Source organism: Schistocerca nitens, chromosome 5, assembly GCF_023898315.1.
Source record: "Schistocerca nitens isolate TAMUIC-IGC-003100 chromosome 5, iqSchNite1.1, whole genome shotgun sequence".
In the NCBI taxonomy this organism is placed as follows: Eukaryota; Metazoa; Arthropoda; class Insecta; order Orthoptera; family Acrididae; genus Schistocerca; species Schistocerca nitens.
The window spans coordinates 21,353,638-21,375,409 of record NC_064618.1 but is presented as its reverse complement, the minus strand read 5'-3'; the positions used below and the strand labels follow the sequence as shown (position 1 = coordinate 21,375,409).

The 21,772-nt window shown below is 39.7% G+C and overlaps 1 protein-coding gene across 2 annotated transcripts in view; it reads left to right on the top strand.

Moving 5' to 3' along the window:
• Nucleotides 1-21,772, top strand: part of LOC126259891 (probable ATP-dependent RNA helicase Dbp73D) — a 164,980-nt gene that overhangs the window by 123,947 nt on the left and 19,261 nt on the right. For both annotated transcript variants that reach the window (XM_049956968.1, XM_049956967.1), the window contains 2 exons: nt 5,204-5,516; nt 7,599-7,764. In XM_049956968.1, coding sequence (XP_049812925.1) covers nt 5,204-5,516; nt 7,599-7,764 — 479 coding nt within the window. The remainder of the gene's footprint in view (nt 1-5,203; nt 5,517-7,598; nt 7,765-21,772) is intronic.

Here is a 21,772-nt window from a genome sequence, read left to right as displayed (position 1 = left end):
CTTACAATATACTTTTACACTTCCAGTGCAAGACCCAACTGTCACTGACGTCAGATCTTGGGAAATTTAACTATCTCTCTTTTGTTTTCACCCACTATTTGATGTCTACACATTGAACACATCGACCTTCCTAGCGGCAGTGTTTGAAGGTCTCCATCACACGCATTGCAATACGCTTGTACATGTCCGTCACAGACATTAAATCTTAACTTTACCACTGCCATTTCCATTCATACAACATGCACCATGCAGGACATCTAGTGCAAAATCTGTTTACATTGCAGACATAATTCGATGTGCAAATGTTCAGGTCGGCTTCGGCTGCTTTTTGACATTATGGCAATATTTGAGCATTTTGATTTTCTTGTTTCTCGAGTAAAACACTTTTATGGTATTTCAACATTTCTGTCACCCATGGACCCTTCTGGCAACGATATCGAACATGTTGACTAGTCTGTAGTCATGAACAAACGATTCTGCTCCACTCAGTGTGCACTTCTCAATAGCTAATGTTTCCTATTCTGTGACATTCAACACATTCCATTGATCAGTTACATCCAGTAGGAATGCTGCACACTTTCTCTCATCTTAAGTTGTTTCCACATGTGTCCGACAGAACACCACATCTATCTATACAGATGTACTCTATAGGTTTGCTACTTTCAAGTAACGAAGCGAAAGCAGACTGCCAAAAGAACATTTGTACAACTTTTGAAAAATCTTTTTACTTGTCAGGAAAATGTCCTCCCATATAACAGTTTCAAGCATAAACAGTTAAAAAATTTCCATAAATGGGGTTGTAATTCGGGACACAACATCCTACCAACTCACTCACATGAGTCATACATGTCTATTATTCACAGACACACTTTTCCTGTACTTAGTAGGTCTGGTTTTATTTTTAAGTAACATTTATGCCTGTTCTGCTGAACAACAGCACACAGTACAAATTAAATTGGAGTTTCAGTTTGTACTCCATCGAAATGCGACATTTGGTAACGATCTGAGTGGCTGACATCAGATGTCTGGGAGTTAGATGATGCAACAGGTGTACTAAAGAGCCTGCCTGCATTACACTTGTTTGTACTCTGCTAGAGTGCTGCTGTGCGATATAGAATCCTTATCCAAAAGGACTGACAGAGGACATCAAAATAGTCCAAAGAAGGGTAGCTTGTTTGTGTCACAAAATAGGGGAGAGAGTGTCACAGATTGATAAGCGAATTGGGATGGTAATCATTAAAACAAAGGCAGATTTCATTGTGGCGAGGTCTTCTCATGAAATTTCACATCAGCTGTCTCCTTTGAATGTAAGAATATTTTAGTGTCACCACCCTACATATGGAGAAATGATAATCGTAATAAAATAAGAGAAATTGGAACTCATACAGAAAGATTTAAGTGTTCAGTTTTCCCACACACTGTTAAGAGAGTGGAATAGTAGAGAAATAGTCTGAAGATGTTCGATGAATTCTCTGCCATGCACTTAATGGCGAATTGCAGGGTAATTGTGTAGATATAGGAGTACAAACCGTATAGATGTACAAACTGTTAGAATGCAAAGTATCCTCTGCCACGCCCTTTGCCATGACTTGCAGAGTACACTGCAGATGTAAAGCATATGCAGCAGATTATATCAGGAACCATATTTCAGTGTGCCAATCAACTTGGTCAATGTGGGCTATATCCGACAACGATGAAAGCAACATCCCAATGTCTATTTTATAAAAGATTTTAAAGAAATTTCAGGGAGCACAAAATGAATGTCCCCTCACCCCCTACACCATACACACACATGTAAACACATAATATATTAGAAACTATAGGTAATTTTCTAAATCATTTTTCCTTCAGATGAGGGAAACCTGGCCATCTTATTCCGTGTCTTTTACCCAGGTGAGTGATATCTGGCCAGTATTAAATATTCCAGTACCACCATTGGTAAAACATCATTATGTTATCAAGGAAAGATTGATATGTGAAATGTCGCATGTAATCTGTCAGTGGTTCTGTTAGTTACATAGGTGAGATCACCACCAAATTAGTCACAGTCACTGCTCAAAGCAAGCAAACTGTGGCCACGAGTAATGCCCAGGAGCTGGATTGAAATTCCTTTCTGGGTGTCCACTTTACTGTGGTTACACTAAACCACAGCAAACAGTTGTTAGGATGGCTCAGGCTCACTGAAAAAATAATTGTCAATTGTTCCACAACACTTGTTTAATCCAAGCTGTTCATTTGTTTGTGATAATAATGTAATTTATTTTGCCCTATACTTAGGGCTTCAGATCACACTTTTATTTCTTGCCTGCAGAAGCTCATTATTAGAATGTTCAGAAATGTGAAGTCTATTGTTAGCATATCTTTAAGCCCTATTTTACCTCCTGTAGACGTACTTGTGTGAATTGCCTGTCTCTCTCTCTCTCTCTCTCTCTCTCTCTCTCTCTCTCTCTCTCTCTCTCACACACACACACACACACACCCACACACATTAGTGACTTTTACTTTTGTTTTGGCACTTAATGCAAATACATTTTGCTGTTTCTGCATTATATAGGGAAAGGAATTTTGATAAATATTCAGATAGTTGAAGTGTTAAGCATATTTTTAAATGTGTGCGTCTGTCACTGTTTCTTGTACTGTTTTGTTTTAGGTGCATGGGTAGTGTTATAACTATTTATAGTTCATATTAAGTAGTACACCACTTGTCTACACTAATAATAAATGTCTGAAACTGTGATGCCTGCCTGTTTGTCCTTGAACATGCTAATCTCCAAAGCAACAAGATGAATTTTCACGCAGGTAACTTGAGCATAGTTTGGAGCACCGTATAGGCTTCAGTTCATCAAAATTTGGTCACAGGAAAAAAAGATATTTGTACATAGTATTATAAAAATGTATGTTTGTTCCAAATATCCTCCGAAATCACTGGACTGATTTCAGTCAAACTTGATACACATATCACTTACCGTCCAGAAGGAATCACTGTGGCGGTAACAGCTACCTACCTATCAAAAGGGTAAAGGTGAGGTGAAGAAGTACCGTATTTACTCGAATCTAAGCCGCACTTTTTTTCCAGTTTTTGTAATCCAAAAAACCGCCTGCGGCTTAGAATCGAGTGCAAAGTAAGCGGAAGTTCTGAAAAATGTTGGTAGGTGCCGCCACAACTAACTTCTGTTGTCGAATATATGTAGTGCTACGCAGGCATGCTTCGCAGGCACAAAGACAAATATTGGCACCAAAACCTCTGCGTCACTAAGTAAATAAAAAAAAAAGTGGAAGACTAGCTTTTTTTTTTTTTTTTTCTCCGCCCCGAGTTTCGACCACTGCATTTTCATACATTATCCAACGAAGTAAATACAAATTCCATATTGTTCCTCTTCGAACGTAGCAGCATTTCAATGTACTACGAAAATCCGACTGGCAAGACTGTTTGGGATATTTGTCAATATGGCCAACTCTACTTTCTGAATTTTTTCCTAACTGTGAGAAGAAATGGTTGCTAATAGGAACTTTTATGAATTGTGAATCACGTGCAGTATTCTCTTCACCATAAGAATAATACGAATATAAACATTTTGCCATGTATTCTTTCGTGTTTGCTGCTATCTCATTTAAATCCTGTCTGCCTAATAAACTACGAAACTAGAGTGAGACAACAGCAGACGCGGAAGAATATACATACCATGTCATGTTTATATTCGTATTATTCTTATGCCTAATAGTGATACAGTCAGAAATGAAGCATGGCAATTGACTAGATTTTTAACTCTAAGATGACTCTAATTTCTGTGCATAATGTAATGTACTAAAGAGGCGTCTGCAAAGATTTTCAAACGGAAAAAATTTTCGCTAAATTCTCGTTCAGAACATCATCTGTCATACGCAGTCTATTATTTGGTTCTTGTTGATCATTATCAAAGAAAGCAGCAGTGTAAGTAGCAACGAAGAGCAGTCTTTTGTCATTGTTTCGCTAATGAGACAATTCTTCTCTTTGTTTTTTTTTAATTGTAAGCAGCGGTAGCGTGCACAAAAGCAAGCCATGCCGCGAGCGGCGACAGGCTGTAAACCCTCATTTTCAGAATGCGACAAACAATGCATGACACAGCACAGTAATACATTTTCAGCTCTCAGTGACGGAAACACCTATAACAAAGAGAACTGCACTTGTCAGATCAAAGAAAAATAAGCAATCAATTTAAACCAGACAAAGCACATGAAAAAGGAAGGGTACCCGTATAAATACGGACGGAGCGCCTGACGCATAACAACGGCTACCTGGTAAAGCTTAACTGCTAAGCTTACGACTCGACAAAATACTACACCTGTATCGTCATTCATTCAACCTAAATTGTGTCTCATATTACAATGGACCAACTTTGTTTCGATTTGGAAGTGCGGCCTAAAACTTTTCTCTCCCCTTGAATTTCGAGTCTCAGATTTCAGGTGCGGCTTAGATTCGGGAATTTTATTTTCCTTGATTTCGAGTCTCATTTTTCAGGTGCGGCTTAAATTCGAGTAAATACGGTAATATAGGCCACAATGCACAAATACCCTGATGTTACTCATCCAGCATTTAAGAGTGAGACGACTTGCAACGAACTTTACACATCATTTCAAACCTTTACAAGAATTTTTCTCACTTACAACCTTCACAAAATTATGAAAGAAAAAAGCTTATTGCTTCCTACATTTTGATTGTGCATGCAGTAAAACTGCCTGACATGTTAATTTATTATTTCTTACTACTAACTGTAATCGTGACACATTTTGCATACAATGTTCACATATAGCACTGGATGAATGCACCTACAAAATTATATCGTCATATGACACTTTGTGAATTGGGTCAGCTCAGGAGCTGTGCTTACCCAAATAGGCAGACACATGAGGGCAGCTGAGGTTATTTCAAATGCAGTAACTCACTTAATAATCATCACTATTCATAGCATCACTATTGATGTGCCAGCACAGCCAGGGGTAACTGCTGTTATTTAATAAATGTTAAGCATAATCAAGTAGTGAGTGAAAACAGTTTTGTGTAAGTCGCTATAGATAATAAACTATTTTTTATGTTATTAGTATTTCTTCCTTGTTGTGACGTCTATTTTGTTAATCTGATGGATACACTCTACAAGCTAATCAACAATAAATTATTTGTTTGTTATTGTTCAACAATATTTAAAATTAATTGTGTGTGTTTCAGTCCCAGATGAGCCACTGGTTGGAGAATTAAGAGGAGAGTTTATTGGAAAATACACCACACCAGCAGAATTAAAGGAAAAATTCTGTGTAGTAACGCCAGAAACTAAGCCGTTGGTTCTGTACTATTTGATTACAAGTCACAGGTGGAAACAAGTGTTATGTTTTGTTGACTCACAACGGGCAGCACATCGCCTGTCTCTTCTGTTGAAGCATTTGAGCCAGGGAAATCTCACGTGTGCCGAAATGTCATCTGTACTCTGGCGTCAACAAAGAGATGAAGTCATCAGGAGATTTGTTGATGGTCAGATTGATATGTAAGTTCATGGTATCAGTGCTTGAACATTATATTGACATTTTTTGTTCTATCAAGCAGTCACACGCAAAACATTGTGGATAGGAATGTCACCAATATTTTCTTAACTCTTCTTTCAGTTATGCCACAATCAATAAATGAATCCCGGACACTTGGAACATGTCCTCACATGCGCGCGCGCGCCCACACACACACACACACACACACACACACACAGAGAGAGAGAGAGAGAGAGAGAGAGAGAGAGAGAGAGAGAGTCCTGGGCCACTTTAATACCGTCTTAAACAAAAGCTTTACTTTCTTGTATTTCCTTTTTTATTCTCTGTGCTTTTATATGTGTTATATTCTTTTTAAATGTGCCATTTAGCAACAGTAATTCAATTAACAAAATTTGTTAACATTATTTGGATCAGATGCAATCTCTTCATGCTAAAGCCATTTTCCTGGCCACTTTTATAGAAAACCAATTTAAACTAGTAGAAATTATAAGCCCATGTTTGGCAATTGCTACACATCAGTATTAAAGTATTATTTCATTTTAGTTAAATTGGCAGTTATTTCTGTACAGTGTATTTAAAAAACAAGATTCCAGGTGTCAGCTTAGAAGTACCCACTACGTTTTGGTCATTTGTACATTCACAGTTGCTATTTGGAGTTGGGCAGCTATAATTTTGTGGTGGTCTTGGTAAAGAGCATATTTGTCACCTGGCCACTACCTTTGTCTCATACCATAAATAGTAGTCTCATACCATAAATAGTAAAGAATTTATGTACATAATATCAATAATACTTCCATTATAACATTACAAAAAGAAGCTAATACCGTGCAGCCTGAACAAGGTAGTGTACTAGCAGTACTAATAGCTGCTTTAACATATGTTAAGGTTTAAACTGTCCTCAGGTCAATATATTTGCTAAATGCCAAAGGAGTAGTTATGCTGATTGTTACTACTTATGTTTTGCTTGACAAAAGAATTTGAGTTTCATTCACAGCTTGCAACCACCTTCTCCCCTAACAGTTACACTATCATATTCTTCAATGAAGAAATTAAGAATTCTGAGAATTAATGTTTCATTATGTGTTTTTCTGTGAACCTCATCCTGTTAGTTGGTATTTCAGCATTGGCATCCTGTTTTGTGTGGCATATATTTGTGACCAGTGGTATAATGTCAACATTCTTTCCATGCCGAAGTGGAGATCAGGAATTCTTTTTGACATTCGTTGAAGAACTGAGCTTCAGTATCTGAGGTTTGATCGCTGATTCATTAGTGGTATAATCTGATTCGTGAAGGTGGGATTTCACGCAGGTTCCAAGTGACAGTTGTGGTACACCCATACATGAGCTTTGTACTTGAAGTAAGCACATATCCTGGAAGTTTTCTCTTGTTTCCTTTTGTAGAATTTCTCACTTACCATCATCATCAGCCCTGACAACTCACAACAAGTGGAATAAAAATTCACTACATATCTCGCTACTATCATGTTTAATTCTCATACTGCCTATGACATTCACAGCAGAGCTCTCAGAACACTTTTTGAATCAGAGATTGCATGACACAGGTTCACAGAAGAGCCTAAATTTGATCGCCATCATTCTTCACTGAAGTTATAATAACCATCCACGTTTCCTTCAGTCCGGTCCTGTACAGTTAAGTGCTATGGTGCAGTAATGAACAGTAAGTTTCTTAATGGCAGTAGTGAGAAAATTTTCATACCAGAGTTGACATGTGTAATACACTTATTTTTCAACACAAGGAGGTTGAATGACAGCATCCGTTTACAATTTGATCTCCAACTGAGAGTTGTATTTTGTCACTGAGGTAGTCACAGAGTTATTCATTCATATCAGTAAAATTATTACTTGGAACATTTAAAAAAAGGGGGGGGGGGCTGCATTTTTACATTTAGCAGTTAACGAGCCATTTCAGTGGACGATCTACAGCTTCATGTTTGACTACTATGGAGAATAGTGACAGAGTTGACATTATTATTTTAATGTTAATGACAGTTTGAATAATTATTTGTAAAATTCTATTTCTTGCCAAATATCACTGTAAAAGAGTATGTATTTCATATTTCCAGTCTCATCAGTACTGACGCTCTCGCCCGTGGTATGGATATGCCTAACATCAAGTATGTGATATCCTATGACCTTCCAAAATACATCAAGAACTATATTCATCGAATAGGGAGAACAGGGCGTGCAGGAAAATCAGGCAAAGCAGTTACACTCATCCTTCAAAATCAAGTAAGCAGTTCATCCTAATTGCACTATTGGACTTTCAGCTCAACTTTTGGTTAGTTGTCTGTAAAACTGTATATATTTTTCTTCATTAAACATTTATTTCTAGTTTTTAAACTGTAATATGGAGACAAGAATTCAATTCATATCATAACATAGTGCTGGAATGTCCTAAGATTAGCCAGTCAGAGTGGCCGAGCCGTCCTAGGCGCTTCAGTCTGGAACCGTGCGACCACTATGGTGGCAGGTTCGAATCCTGCCTCGGGCATGGATGTGTGCGATGTCCTTAGGTTAGTTAGGTTTAAGTAGTTCTAAGTTCTAGGGGACTGATGACCTCAGATGTTAAGTGCTCAGAGCCATTTGAACCATTTGTCCTAAGATTACCTACAGACAGTAGTCTGCTTCAAGCTGAAATGCTTATGCTTGCTACTGCCTGGTAATTAGCTTTGCGGGTGTCATATAATCCCCGAATACTCCTCCGCAATAGCACTCTCTGTGCACTGCTTCCCTAGTCACCCCTGCACTTGTTTCTCCCCCTACCTTACCACCACCACCACCAACACCAACACCACTACCACTACCACCACCACCACCACCACCACCACCACCACCACCTTAATCCCTATTTCAGCGTGCACTGTGTGCTGCGTTAACTAACAGTGCAGCCAGACTTCACTCATTAAAGACCATACTAGACCATCATTATGATGGGTGTGTTATTGAAAAATGTTGATTTCTGTGTTGTGAAGTAATAGCAGCCAATGCAGGGTTCCAGTCTGTGCTTAGTTGAAATCCCCCATCCCTGTTGATGAGATTATGGGCTGTACAGATATATATTGCTTCTTCAATTATGCAATCCCAATCATTAAGGAAGCAATACATATCCGTACAGCCGATAATCTCATCAACAGGGATGTAAAGAGTTTGGTTTATTGTTTGACCTGGAGGAACATACTCCTGGTGAGCTAATCCTATACTATCAAAGAATGTGATAAACATTGTCTTTGTCCTTGAAGGTTGTCATTTGACTCTTTTCAAGGCTGATGATCCAGGACTCCGCCATTCAGCACTATGACGCTTCATGTGGAGGTCATTCTGGTAGCACCAACTTTAATCCCCAGCAGTAGTTTTTGACAGAAATGTGGGATCAAGTGTGGCTCCATCCAGTTGTTCTATTGTACAATATACAGTAAATAAACATCCACTGTGCAAGAGTGAAGGTATGTAAATACATGCATAATTACAAATTTATATGCTTTGTTTTCATCTGGCAGAGTTTTGCATAAGTTTCCATTTCCCCAAACTTTCACATAAAATCTTATGACACATCATGACAGTTCTTCTGACATTACACATAAAACGTGGTGGTCTTCTTGCAATAACTCCCTTACACCCTCCACATTTGTTTCGGTATATGCTCTGGGATAGTTTTGCACTGAATCTCTGCCTTCACGTAAACCTTTTGTGCCACTAAAAAACACGATTTCTTGAAAGTGCCTCACCTGCATATGCTTGTATAATCATTGTCCACATTTGCTAGAGATTTTCTCGAGCTTAACACAGAACTTAATGTTCACTTTTTGTGCACAATCAGTATCCATATTGTCGCAATAACTGGGAAACATGGCCAAGGTAATTTCCAGGATGTGCACAAGAAGATAACATAAAAGCAACATTTGTTCCTTTATAGTATTGCAAACTCGGGGGAAAAGGCTGTCTGGAACTTTTCAGGCGGAGTGAATATACAAGAGTATAAATTTGTAGTTATGCAAATATTTACATACCTTCACTCTTGCACAGTAGATGTTCATTTACTGTATATTGTACATTAGAACACTAGAGTATTACACTAATTGATAAATAATATGACATTTCTGTATTTTTGCTGTGACTTTAAATTTGTTTATTGTTGTATGTACACAAGTAATATTGCCATGTTTATTTGCATTACATTTCACTTTTTTTGCCTCATATCAATTAGGGAAACCTGTTTGAATTTCCTGTCCAAAATTGTTTTTTTCTACGCAATTTTTTGCACTTTAAAATAGTTCCAACAGCTTGAGAAATCTATGAGTGCCGCAAATTGCATAACATTGCTTGTGTTTGCAATAGCTTCTTCAGGCATATTAATTTCTGTAGGGACACAATTTTGCTCCTCTTCTTCCTTTGTTTCTTCATAATCAGTTTGTGGTGCAGATTTCTTCCAAATCTATTGCTGAAGTAAAAGTGAGTGATCTGGCACAAAGTCATCACTTGCAAGGTAGTCATCTGCACTACATGAAATATTTCGCATTTTAATTAATTCAACAGTTGCTACTGCATTTTCATGTACTTCGATGGCCACAGACGTGTCTTGTTCTTGACCTGCAAACTCCACTTTGTTGAAGCACTTGGTTTCAGAATGAGATTTTCACCTTGAAGCGGAGTGTGCTCTTCTGATATTCTGTCAGATTAAAACTGTGTGCCAGACTGAGACTTAAACTCAGGAACTTTGACTTTCCTGGGCTAGTGCTCTACCGACTGAATTACCAAAGCACAACTCATGACCTGTCCTCACAGTTTTACTTTCACTAGTACCTGATCTCCTATCTTCCAAACTTCACCGAAGCTCTGCTGCAAAACTTGCAAGACTAGCACTCCTGGTAGAAAGGATTTTGTGGAGACATGACTTAGCTAGCCACGTCCTGAGGGGTGTTTCTCGAATGAGATTTTTAGTGGAGTGTGTGCTGATATGAAACTTCATGGCAGGTTAAAACTTCATGCTGGAGCTAGACTCGAACTGGGGACCTTCGTCTTTCGCGAGCAAGAGCTCTATCAACTGTGGTACGCGAGAATACACACTTCGCTGCACATCAAAAATATTCAGGAACCATATCCAAGCTGTGGATAAGCCATGTCTATGCAATATCCTTTCTTCCAGGAGTGATAGTCTTGCAAGTTTTGCAGCAGAGCTTCTGTGATCATTGGAAGATAGGAGATGAGGTACTGGCAGAAGTAAAGCTGTAAGGATGGGTTGTGAGACATGCTTGGGTAGCTCAGTTGGTAGAGCACTTGCCCACAAAAGGCAAAGGCCCCAAGTTCAAGTGTTGGTCCGGCACACAGTTTTAATCTGCCAGGAAGTTTCACTTCATTACAGTTTTGGGCTTTATTTCCCTTACTGCCAAGCCAATCCAATTTACTACATCCAGGACAGAAACCGACCACACAAGAACAAATGCACTTTCAACTTCTTCAAGACCAGGAATAAGAGACTATATCAATAATCTCCTGTAATGGGACTGGAATATGTAAATAACTATCTAGTCCATGAGTTGTGAGAGGCTAATTGAATCTGGTGGTAACCAAGCCAATTTCACGTCTTGATTACTTGATCTTTGGGCAGCAGGTGGCATTTTCTAGAAAAAGAACAACTTGGCGATTTCCATTTTTTCAGTTTGGTATTGAAACAGCCCAACCATTCTTCCATAAGACTGCTCACCATCCATGCCTTTTTATTACTTCGCAATGTGACTAAAAGCTTATTGACATCTGATGTGGGTTTGTTTTTTTAATGCATTTTTGCTGGCTTTCCAATCTCCAGTGGCTTCTCCATTTCACCTAATATGTTTCCACACAGCAGTACAGTGTGTCTTTCGTAGGACATCCGTCCAATGATGCACTTTTCACCTTGAATAGCTAGAGATTTTGAAGACAGTGCACAATAAAACAGTGGCATTGAATATGTCTTTCTGGTCATAATTCACAATTATGTTGTAGAGTATTATCTTCCACTCTGTTGCTACACTTTCCTGCAAATCGTTAGCTTTCCCACACATTTCATTCCACACAATGTTGAAACAGTCCAGCCATCCTGTGGATGCCCTAAAGTCCATATTTCCAAGCTCTTTAGTGACTTTCAGAGCTTCACTCTGCATCATGGGTCCAGAAAAGATAAGACTTTTTCCTCTTACACTTGCGAACTATTCCCATACTGTCTCATTAATTTATTCATTTCCCATCTTCTTTGCCTTTCTTTTTATTTCCCCATCCCCTTTCATCCATTTATCTTGTGTCTTACCTTTGTTTTTTAAAGTATGAAAAATTTGCAATTTGCCACCTTTGAAACGCAACATTATTTCACACACAGATAGTTTGTCTTTCTCACTTGCCTCAAATACCTTAACCTTTTCGTTAAATTTCAGTGACACATATGTTTTGTTCAACATCACGTTATCACATAAAAGTGCTATTATTCAATTGAAAGTGGCAGAAAGTAATGCAGTTAGTGCATTTCTTTCAAATGTTTCACGTTGGCAAGTAAGACCATTGCTTAATGTAACAACACCCAAATCTTTCATAGCACAGATTGCAGCAGAGTGTTCATAGGTGCCCAACAATGTTCCAGTGTGCACCCAAGCATGTCAGTAATAATGGGAAACAAAAAATGCTGACAAACAGTGTGCTCATGAACAAATCGTTGCCTCTGATGTATCAATGCTGCATGTCACTTGTGTGTTGTTGCACAGAGCGTCGCAGTTTTCTGTCCATATCAGCAGCTCTGCATGAGTCCAAATCTCTCTTATTGGTTTTGTGCCACTCAACAGCATTGTCAGGCTATACAGTCTTTGTGTTAAAAGTGGCATCCTTGTATAGTCATGAATAACTGATGTACACTGTAATAAAATTGAAATTGGATCCTTCTATTACTCACCAGACTTAACCCCTTATGTAACCGAAAACTTTAAAGAAAATCTCAGTTTGCTTCTACATATGTTCCCCAGTTGTACTGTAATCATCAGTGGAGACTTCAATATCCAACAATCAATAAGGTAAATTACAGTTTTGTTAGTGGTGGACATGATAAAACATCCTATGAAACATTACTAAAGGCTTTCTCTGAAAACTACCAAAACACACAGTTTGGAACCGTTCTCATGACTGAGTTGCCGCAGTTCTTAGCACACTGGACTTGTGGGAGGATGACAGTTCAAACCTGCGTCTGGCCATCCAGTTTCAGGTTTTCAGTGATTTCCTTCCTCGTCCTTGACACAATCCAAGCTCGTGCTCTGTTTCTAGTGATGTCGATGTCGACGAGATGTTAAACCCAATCTTCCTTCCTTGTTTTTTCACTCATGATGGAAATGTATTGGACTTGACATGGTTGTGGCAACAAGAGACCTAAGCACACTGGTGCACAGAGCATGTGAAATCTCAGACCATGGCAGCTTAGCAGCTGAATTGCAGCACTTTCAGGCTGTGGTCTGTACGAACAGTTACAACAGCTGCCAGATGAAACATGAAAGACCGAAGAAGCCGAGGCCACAGCCTGCAGAGGACTAAGACAAAGACAAACTGGCTGCGACTGTGATTATACCATACATTGGGAACACATTAGTAGAGAGCTGCAGAACACTCCAAAATTACGTGTCAGGTGCGTGTTTCGCCCTCCATCCTAGACGGAAACTTTTATTAGTGTCAGTCAAGGATGACTTAGGACTCCGGGTACCGGCAGTTTACCACATCTCCTGCCAGTGCGAAAATGTATGTAGGCCTGACCATCTGGAGAGTACAGGAGAGATGCACAAAGCATAAACACCACATAGACATGACATGAACTGCGATGGCACAAAGGTGTTGCAGCAGTCAAATACCTTCTGGGATTGTACTCTTAAAAAGGCAATGGAGATCGAAGTGTAAGATGAGCTAATAAATAAGGACAGTGGCTTTCAGTTAAGCAAGGCCTAGGATCCAGCCTTGAGTACGATCAAATCACATTGGCATTCTACACGGAAATCCGATCCTGTCAGGATGTCTGAAGAAGACGCTTTGTCACTTCAGCGGCTGAGATCTGCATGTGGCCATGACCACGAAAAGATTGTGGTTCATGATGTGTCTTGGAGTGCCGCACTTCCCCCACCACCCAGCGCCATGCCTCCCCCACCGCCTTCCACGGATTGCAAAGGCACTGAGACGGTGGCTTGGAGGGGGGGGATAAAGACTAATCAAACAATGGAAAATCCAGTATGGAATGTAACAATATTATGAAAAGGAAAGTTGCTACTCACCAAATAGTGAAAAAAATGAAATGATCGTATGGCATTGCCGGCTGGGAGGCCCCATCCGGGGAAGTTTGGCCGCCGAGTGCGACTCTTATTTCAGTCAACGCCACTTTGGGTGACTCGCGTGCTGGTGATGAGGATGAAATGGTGATGAGGACAACACAACACTCAGTCCGCAAGTGGAAAAAATCTACAACCTGGCCGGGAATCGAACAGGCCCGCTGCATGGGAGGCAAGCACGTAGCCACTCAGCTAATCAGGCGGACGCAGACAGGCACAGCAAAAAGACTGTCACAAATAAAGCTTTCAGCCATTAAGGCCTTCGTCAACAATAAACGCACACACAACTTGTAACCGCAAGTGGCCAAAAGCTTCATTTGTGGAGGTAAAGACTATGTAGAGTCAGCATCCATCAGAGATCAATCAGTCTCCAGGAACCATTGAAGATGACAAGAAATCAGCCTGCCGAAATATCTCACCTGTGAACACCACCATCCTGCTGAATACCAACAGAATATTCAAGATTTTTGTACATCAGGAAAACTTAAAATCAAAAACGCTGCTACCCCAACTTCATTGGTGGTGCAAAATATTACGACCTTGCTGCAGTATTTATGCATTGTCCAAGAGCAGTGTCCACTTCTCAGTGTTTTTTCTTCAATATCATGTGGTCCAGGAAAATGACTAAATTCTCAGGTATATCAGACTCTATTTTTTGAAAATTATTATCTGATGATTGAGGATAATATGTTGCCTAATAGATTTTGGAGTGAGTATCCTGTATAGCAATTGCTGAAGTTATCTTTACAATACACCAACATAATGCTGTGTTTCAGTTGGCTGTGTAGATAATTAAAATATTGTTGGCCTATTTTTTGAGGAGTTGTGCCTTCACAGTTTTTTGTGTGGTTGGTTACCATCCAGGCAAAACCAACTCTCTCCAGCATTCTGCTTCAGGTAAGAGTAAACATACTGCATTGCAGTATTGATTTTGTTTGCATACAGGCCCCTTTTCTAATTTCTCCAGTCATTGGTGCTTGGTACAATTTTTTCATACATGAGTTGTGATATTGCACATCAGCTACGATCAAACTGTTTATCTTTTTGAGACACTCAACAATTGCTCAACCCCAGTCATCATTATGAGTATTATGATTGCACAAGTGTGCCTGTTTTTGTTTCGCTGTAAAATCTGCTGTTATCTCAAGAGTGCACAAAAAAATGATCTCTGAATGAGGATGGTGAAGTAGAAGTGGATCACCTCCTCTACACAAAAATGCTGAGATTAATTTCGGCAATTGAAAATCCAGGACCTAGTAATGACAATATTATGAAAAGGATAGATTGCTGCTCACCACATAATGGAGGTGTTAGTCGCAGACAGGCACAACAAAAAACTGGGAGACAAGTAAGCTCTTAGCCAAAAGGCCATCTTCTGAATTAGACAAAACACACGCATACACACATACAGATATTCACACAAACATAACTCTCACATACGTGACCATTGTCTCCAGCTGCCAAGTCTGGCTCTCTGTTATTGAGATTCAGCTCTCAGAACTGATCACTCAGTTACTTGTTTAGACATATGGCCTGGAATTTCATTCCAATTTTGTATATATAATCCTTATACCTTTATTTACATTGTGTAGTTTGTATCCATCTAAGTTCATCAGTTCCATTTCTGTTGCTTACAAATTACGCTCTGCATTGTGTAGCACAACTGTAAATCTATCTTTGGATTTTTCAGTTCCTCCGGTGACATAAGACGTTCATATTTCCTGTTTTGTTTTAATGAAAAACTCTGAATGTATTCTGATTATTATCCTTTGTGCCAAGCTGGATTTATTATTATTTATTTATCTTCCCATTAATTACTGCTATTGCAGGTGTAGTTATTCAGCAGCTCTGTCTTTGGTAACATTTACCATAAGTAAATATTGGACATAAAGGAATTAGATAAATTGTGTTCTCGTTAGCCGAATGCTTCTGGAAATTAGTTGTGCAAGTACCATCTTAACAGGACCATTAAGTTGTTGGCCATGCCATAAATGGTGCAACCACGTGAGGGACAGTATTGTAACAGTTGTGAAACTAAATGTGACACTTCTGTCACTAAATGTAACTGGGTTTTCTCTTTTGATGCAAGTCAATTGTCAGGATGAGCATTCTAAAGCATTCTGTCAGGGTGAAAATATTAAATAATTTAACTTTTCTCTCTTAACAACATGTGGGCAGGGTGGGTTCTTCCTTGGCTCGGGTATGAGGTCGAATGAAACATCATTTTTACATAAGATAACTTTTATTGAAGATTTGTACAACTGTATCTTACGGGATGTTCTGGTTCGGAGAGAGGCAGCTGTGTCGTTTGTGAAGTCTTCTGCTGCGGCAGCGGCGGCGGCGGCGGCGTCTGATTACGCGTAGCGGTGTGTATCTCGTGTCGCTGTCTCGCCCAGCTGACGGGAGACGCACAGCGCGAGGTGGCCGGTTTAATTATTGCGAGCGAAGTCGTGCGTCGGATGATACCTTGGGAGTGGCGTCCCAGTGTTTCTCTTCTCTATGCGGCCGCGTGTGTTGTGCGTCGACCAGCGGAGCGGCGCGGCGGGGGAAGGCCAGTGTCCCGGACTCGAACCACGGACTCCCGCTTGCCAGTCTTCGACTGTCAGGTCTTCATCCCAGCTCACAGGTGACTACTGATGTGAGGCCGTCTCCTTCCCGTCCTCACGAGTCACCCGGGTATGTAAAAACCAGACTTCAAATACCTTTTAACTTCTGTCTTCTGGCGCTGCGGCTGCTGTTTGCTATTCCTCTTCTTACATGACGGTCTTCAGCACCGAAACTGACTGAAAACTACTGCTACGCTTCTTCGTCTTCTTCGTCTCTCGTCTCCGTCTTCGACTCCGTCTTCATCTGTCTTCATCTGACTTCATCTGTCTGGCCCACTGCGTCTCGCGTATTTATTCACTTTAGTTTACTGGAGGTGAACGACTTCACGGTCATTGCCTCGTCTGTCACGTTGCACAGCTTCTCGAAGAATCTTCTTAACGTCGGTCGTTGGCTCTTGGAATGTAGGTGAGGGCCTTTGATCACATGTGACGACTGAGAAACACGTGAGCCGGTCATTGCCTCTTCTGTCACGTTGAAAAGCTTCTCGAAGATTCTTCTTAACGTCGGTCATTGGCTCTTGGGATGTAGGCGAGGGCCTTTGCTCACATACGACAACTGAGAAACACGTGAGCCGGTCGGGCGATGCCCTGACGGCTGAATCGACAGCGCCCGCTTATGTGGAAGTTGCTGACTTCATGGTCATTGTTTCTTCTGTTCTGCTGTTCGGCCCGCTGTTTGCGAGTATGTAACTCTCTAAACTAAACCAAGTTTTTCATTTATATTCTAATTTCTAGTTCACTTTGATTTCACTAATTTATTTACTTAAGTACCACTCAACATTCCTCCACCCTTCGGAGAAATTCGCCCTCGAATTTACCACTCAACATTCCTCCACTCTTCACACGGCAAAAGTACAAGCAATGAAAACTCTCGACTTAGAAGATTACACACGCTTCACATTAAGTATGTTGAAAATACTTTATCACTTTACTAAAGCACTGTACGCTCATAAATCACATAGTTCACACATAAATGGTTGTAATAAGTGTAACAAATCTTTATGACAATGAATGAACAAAAATAGATTATTCACTTAGAAAGTAACATAGCAACACCTGTTTAATCAACCCTATATGAATGCAAGAATATTTATTCTACAGTATTGTTTACTTTAACATAAGACTGTTTAATAAAGAATGAAGTACAATAAACAAAATTAATACACTAATGCTCAAAAGTAACCACTGAAGTACACCAGTTAAGAATGTGGTATCCAGTTAACAGGGATTTGATGAAGTGGTATATTATGATTTGGCTTATTTTTCGTCTTAGATAAAAGAAAACTGTACAAAGCAGAAACACCAACACAAAGGTTCCAGATATACCCGTTCCTAGCATTATAATTTTAGTTTTGTGTTCACCTTTTAATTTTAAAACATGTTGCATCATAACATTGGCATCAATTTTGCCTTGCTGTGAGTTTATGGACATATGTAATGACTTCAGAAGGGAACTGTCAAGGGAGTCATTGAGGTAGGACAGGTTTTGTGTAGGAAATGCTTGCATGGCGTTTTCTGAAAAAAGCAAACAACATGGTTATGAACCTACCAATCTCGTAAAAACAAAAACAAAGAAAAGAAGGAATACATTGTTAACTACAAGATCTACATGTTTCTACGTTCAACTTTTCTTTCTTAAAAAAGAAACCATTATCATTTATTAATTATTTACATTTGTGTACTGTCCACAGTCTACTACGATTCAACTAGGACATTCGCACTCTTGGTCGAAGATTGTATGGTGCCATGTCTGTATGTTGTGCTGGCGTGGCCACTCTTTTTTCTTTACGGGAACTTCCTCCACCCTTCGGAAAAGCAGACACTATTGTTGAAGGAATTACATCTGGAGCGCCCTTAAAAGGTTTTAAACGACTTGCATGGACAATGGTAGTTCGGGTGGGCAGTTGCAATTTAACGTTGACTGGTGACGTGATCTCAATAATTTGATAAGGACCTCTGTAGTTTGTTACAAATTTCTTCGTTTTTCCTTTCGCAATATAAGGTGTTGAAAGCATAACCCACTGACCGATTTTGTAATTTGGATATTTAGCTTGGGTATTACCTAATCTTTCCTGTCGTTCCAAAGCCTTTGTATTAGATTTTTGAACCTTTTTCCATACATCCTTCATCATTCGACTGAAATCTCTTACTGTTTCTCCGACTTTTCCGTTTTTCTGCCTGATTACATCAAAAGGGGACGGCATTTTTCTCCCATAGACCACTTCATAAGGTGACATGCCAGTTGCTTCATGCGTTTTGGCGTTGTATACCGACACGATTATTGGTAAATACGTATCCCAATTGGAATGTTGTTCGTTAATATAATAACTAAGCATCTTGCCAATTGTCCGATGAACTCTTTCTGTGCGCCCGTTGCACTGAGGGTGTAACGGAGTTGTGCGTAATTTACGTATTTTTAGTAAGTGGCATAGCTGTTTCATTAGTTCAGACATAAAATTAGATCCCTGATCTGTGATAATAACTTCAGGTACGCCAAATTTAAGAATCCAGTTGTTAACTAAAGCTTGGGCAACTGTATTTGCTTGCTGATCTGGGAGACTCACCATAGCTAGATAGCGTGAAAAATGATCTATAATTGTAAGGACATACTTATTACCAGCAGGTGTTTTATGAAATGGCCCGTAGAGATCGATTCCACAGATTTGATATGGACATGAAGCCTCAGGGAGCCTCTGTAAGGGCATTTTTGAACGAGAAAGTTCAGCTCGTTGTGCGCACGCAATGCAATTACGAACGTACTGCGCAACATCCTGCTTTCTGGTTTGCCACCAAAATCGCTCTGCTACACGTCTTTCGGTTGTCCGCTGTCCACCGTGTCCTGCAAGGATATGATCGTGGGCCTCTGCCATTATTTCTTGTCTAAGGTGTTGGGGAACAACAATTCGCGGTCCAAGTTTTGTTTTACGGCATAACACACCATCTTCAAAGCAAAATTGTTTTTGAGTTGCGAATTTTTTGCATTCTGTATCCTCATCTTGTGCCTTTCTCCAGTCCTCAGTATCTCGGCCTGTTGCTTCCAAAAGTGCTATTTTCCGACTTAGGCAATCTGCATTCGTGTGTTTTTTGCCTGGTTTATGAATAACTTCGAAATCCATTTCGGAAAGACATAGGGCCCAACGGGTAAGACGACTAGATGGATCCTTTAATCCAAGCAACCATTTTAAAGCTGCGTGGTCTGTAATGACCTTGAATTTCCTACCATACAAGTAGCATTTAAAGTATTTGATACCATAAATAACACTTAACAATTCTTTCTCCGTTGTGGAATAATTTCTTTCTGCTGTTGTTAGTTGTCTCGAAGCGTAGGCTATGGGGTGTTCCGCGCCATTAATATTCTGACTCAAAACAACTCCTACTGAATGACCACTTGCGTCACAGAATAAAATAAATTCTTTATTATAATCTGGATAGGCTAATACTGGACTGTGTGTTAACTTATCTTTAAGGGTTTGAAATGCTGATTCACAATCTTCAGACCAATGAAATTTTGCACCCTTTTTCAATAATTGGGTTAAGGGTCGGGCAATTTCAGCAAAATTTTGAACATATTTTCGGTAGTACGATGCAAGACCAATGAAACTTTGTACCTCCTTAACGCGTTGTGGTGTTGGGAAGTCCTTAACTGCCGAAATTAATCGAGGATCTGTTTTAATTCCTTTTTCACTAATGACATGCCCTAGGTATGTAACCTCTGTCAATGCAAAACTACATTTTTCCATATTTAATGTTAATTTAGCTTTTCTAAGTCTCTGGAAAACATTACGCAGACGCACAGCATGTTCATTAATGTCTTTGGAAAATACAATAATATCGTCTAGATATACACAACATTGCTGAGTTTTGAGTCCTCGCAATACTCCATCGAGCAGTCTTTGAAAAGTTGCTGGTGCATTTTTCAAACCGAAAGGCATTCTTTTAAATTGCCAGTGGCCTCCAGGGGTAGAAAATGCTGTTTTATGCCTATCTTCAGGTGCAACTTCCAATTGATGATATCCGCTACGTAGATCGATTGTTGAAAAGTATTTACTGTTACCCAAACTGTCAATGATGTCTGTAATGTTTGGAAGAGGATAAACATCTGAGATAGTTTGTTTGTTAAGGTGTCTGTAGTCACAACAAAACCTATATCGTTTCGTACCGTCGGGAGACTTCTTTGGAATAATTACGATATTTGAATTATAAGGCGAATCAGAATATTCTATAATTCCATCTTTTAGATGCTGTTCTATAAATTCATGCAGTACTGGCTGTAAGTGATGCGCAACTCTATAAGGCTTCCTATAAACTGGGGGGCTATTTCCTGTTGGGATCCTATGCTGTGTGATATCTGTTGCTGGCAGTGGACCTTCTGCATTAAATAAATCTTGAAACTCAACTAAAACTGCTTCTATCGTGTCTCTATCATTTCCTTTCAAATGCTCGATCTTCTGGCGTAATGCGGTTTTATAGGCGTCTGGCTTCTGACCATCGTTAATATCTGACCAAATGAAATCTTCTTCTTCAAAAGTACTGACTGTAGCTACTAATATTCCCTTATGCAATTCTTTGTCCTCCACTCCAAAATTGTCAATATGTACCAGTACTTTTCTTTCTCCCTCAACGTCTTGAACCCGTACAACACTTCTACGTACAAAACACTGTGATACATCTAATTCCTCATTTTCCTCTAAAGGCTCTATTAGACACACTGTATCTGTAGGTACTTCGGGGTCAACGGTCATCCAGACAATTTTTCCTGAGCCAGATGGTATCTGATCCCGCGAATCAACCTTCAAGGACGTTGCACGCAGTATAGTTGATTTCGCCTTCCGGTTGGGGAAATCTTGCGGCAGAGGGCCCTTTGCAGCGGTGTCACCTAGCTGAAACACTATTCCGCTAAGTTCTACAGTTTGCTGTCTGAGGTCGATTTTAGCGTGATGTTTATTCAGGAAATCCAGTCCTAGGATCGCGTCGTACCCGTCAGTTACCTTTGTTACCACTTCTACATCTTCTTGAAATTGTACACCGTGAATATAGAAAATCAATGATGTACATCCTAATGACTTCACTGTACCTCCTCCTACTCCACTCAATCTATACCTTGGAGGGTCATATTTCTTTTCTCCAATACATTCATTACTTACTATTGATACGTTTGCGCCTGTATCCACTAGTATCTTTGCCTCTTTATCCTGTATGGTAGCAGATAACCAGCATTCCGCCTTCACATTCGCCTTAATGGCATGAAATTTTATTGGGAACGCCTGGCGGCGGCTCCGACATTCCCGTTTGAGTTTAACTGATTTCTAT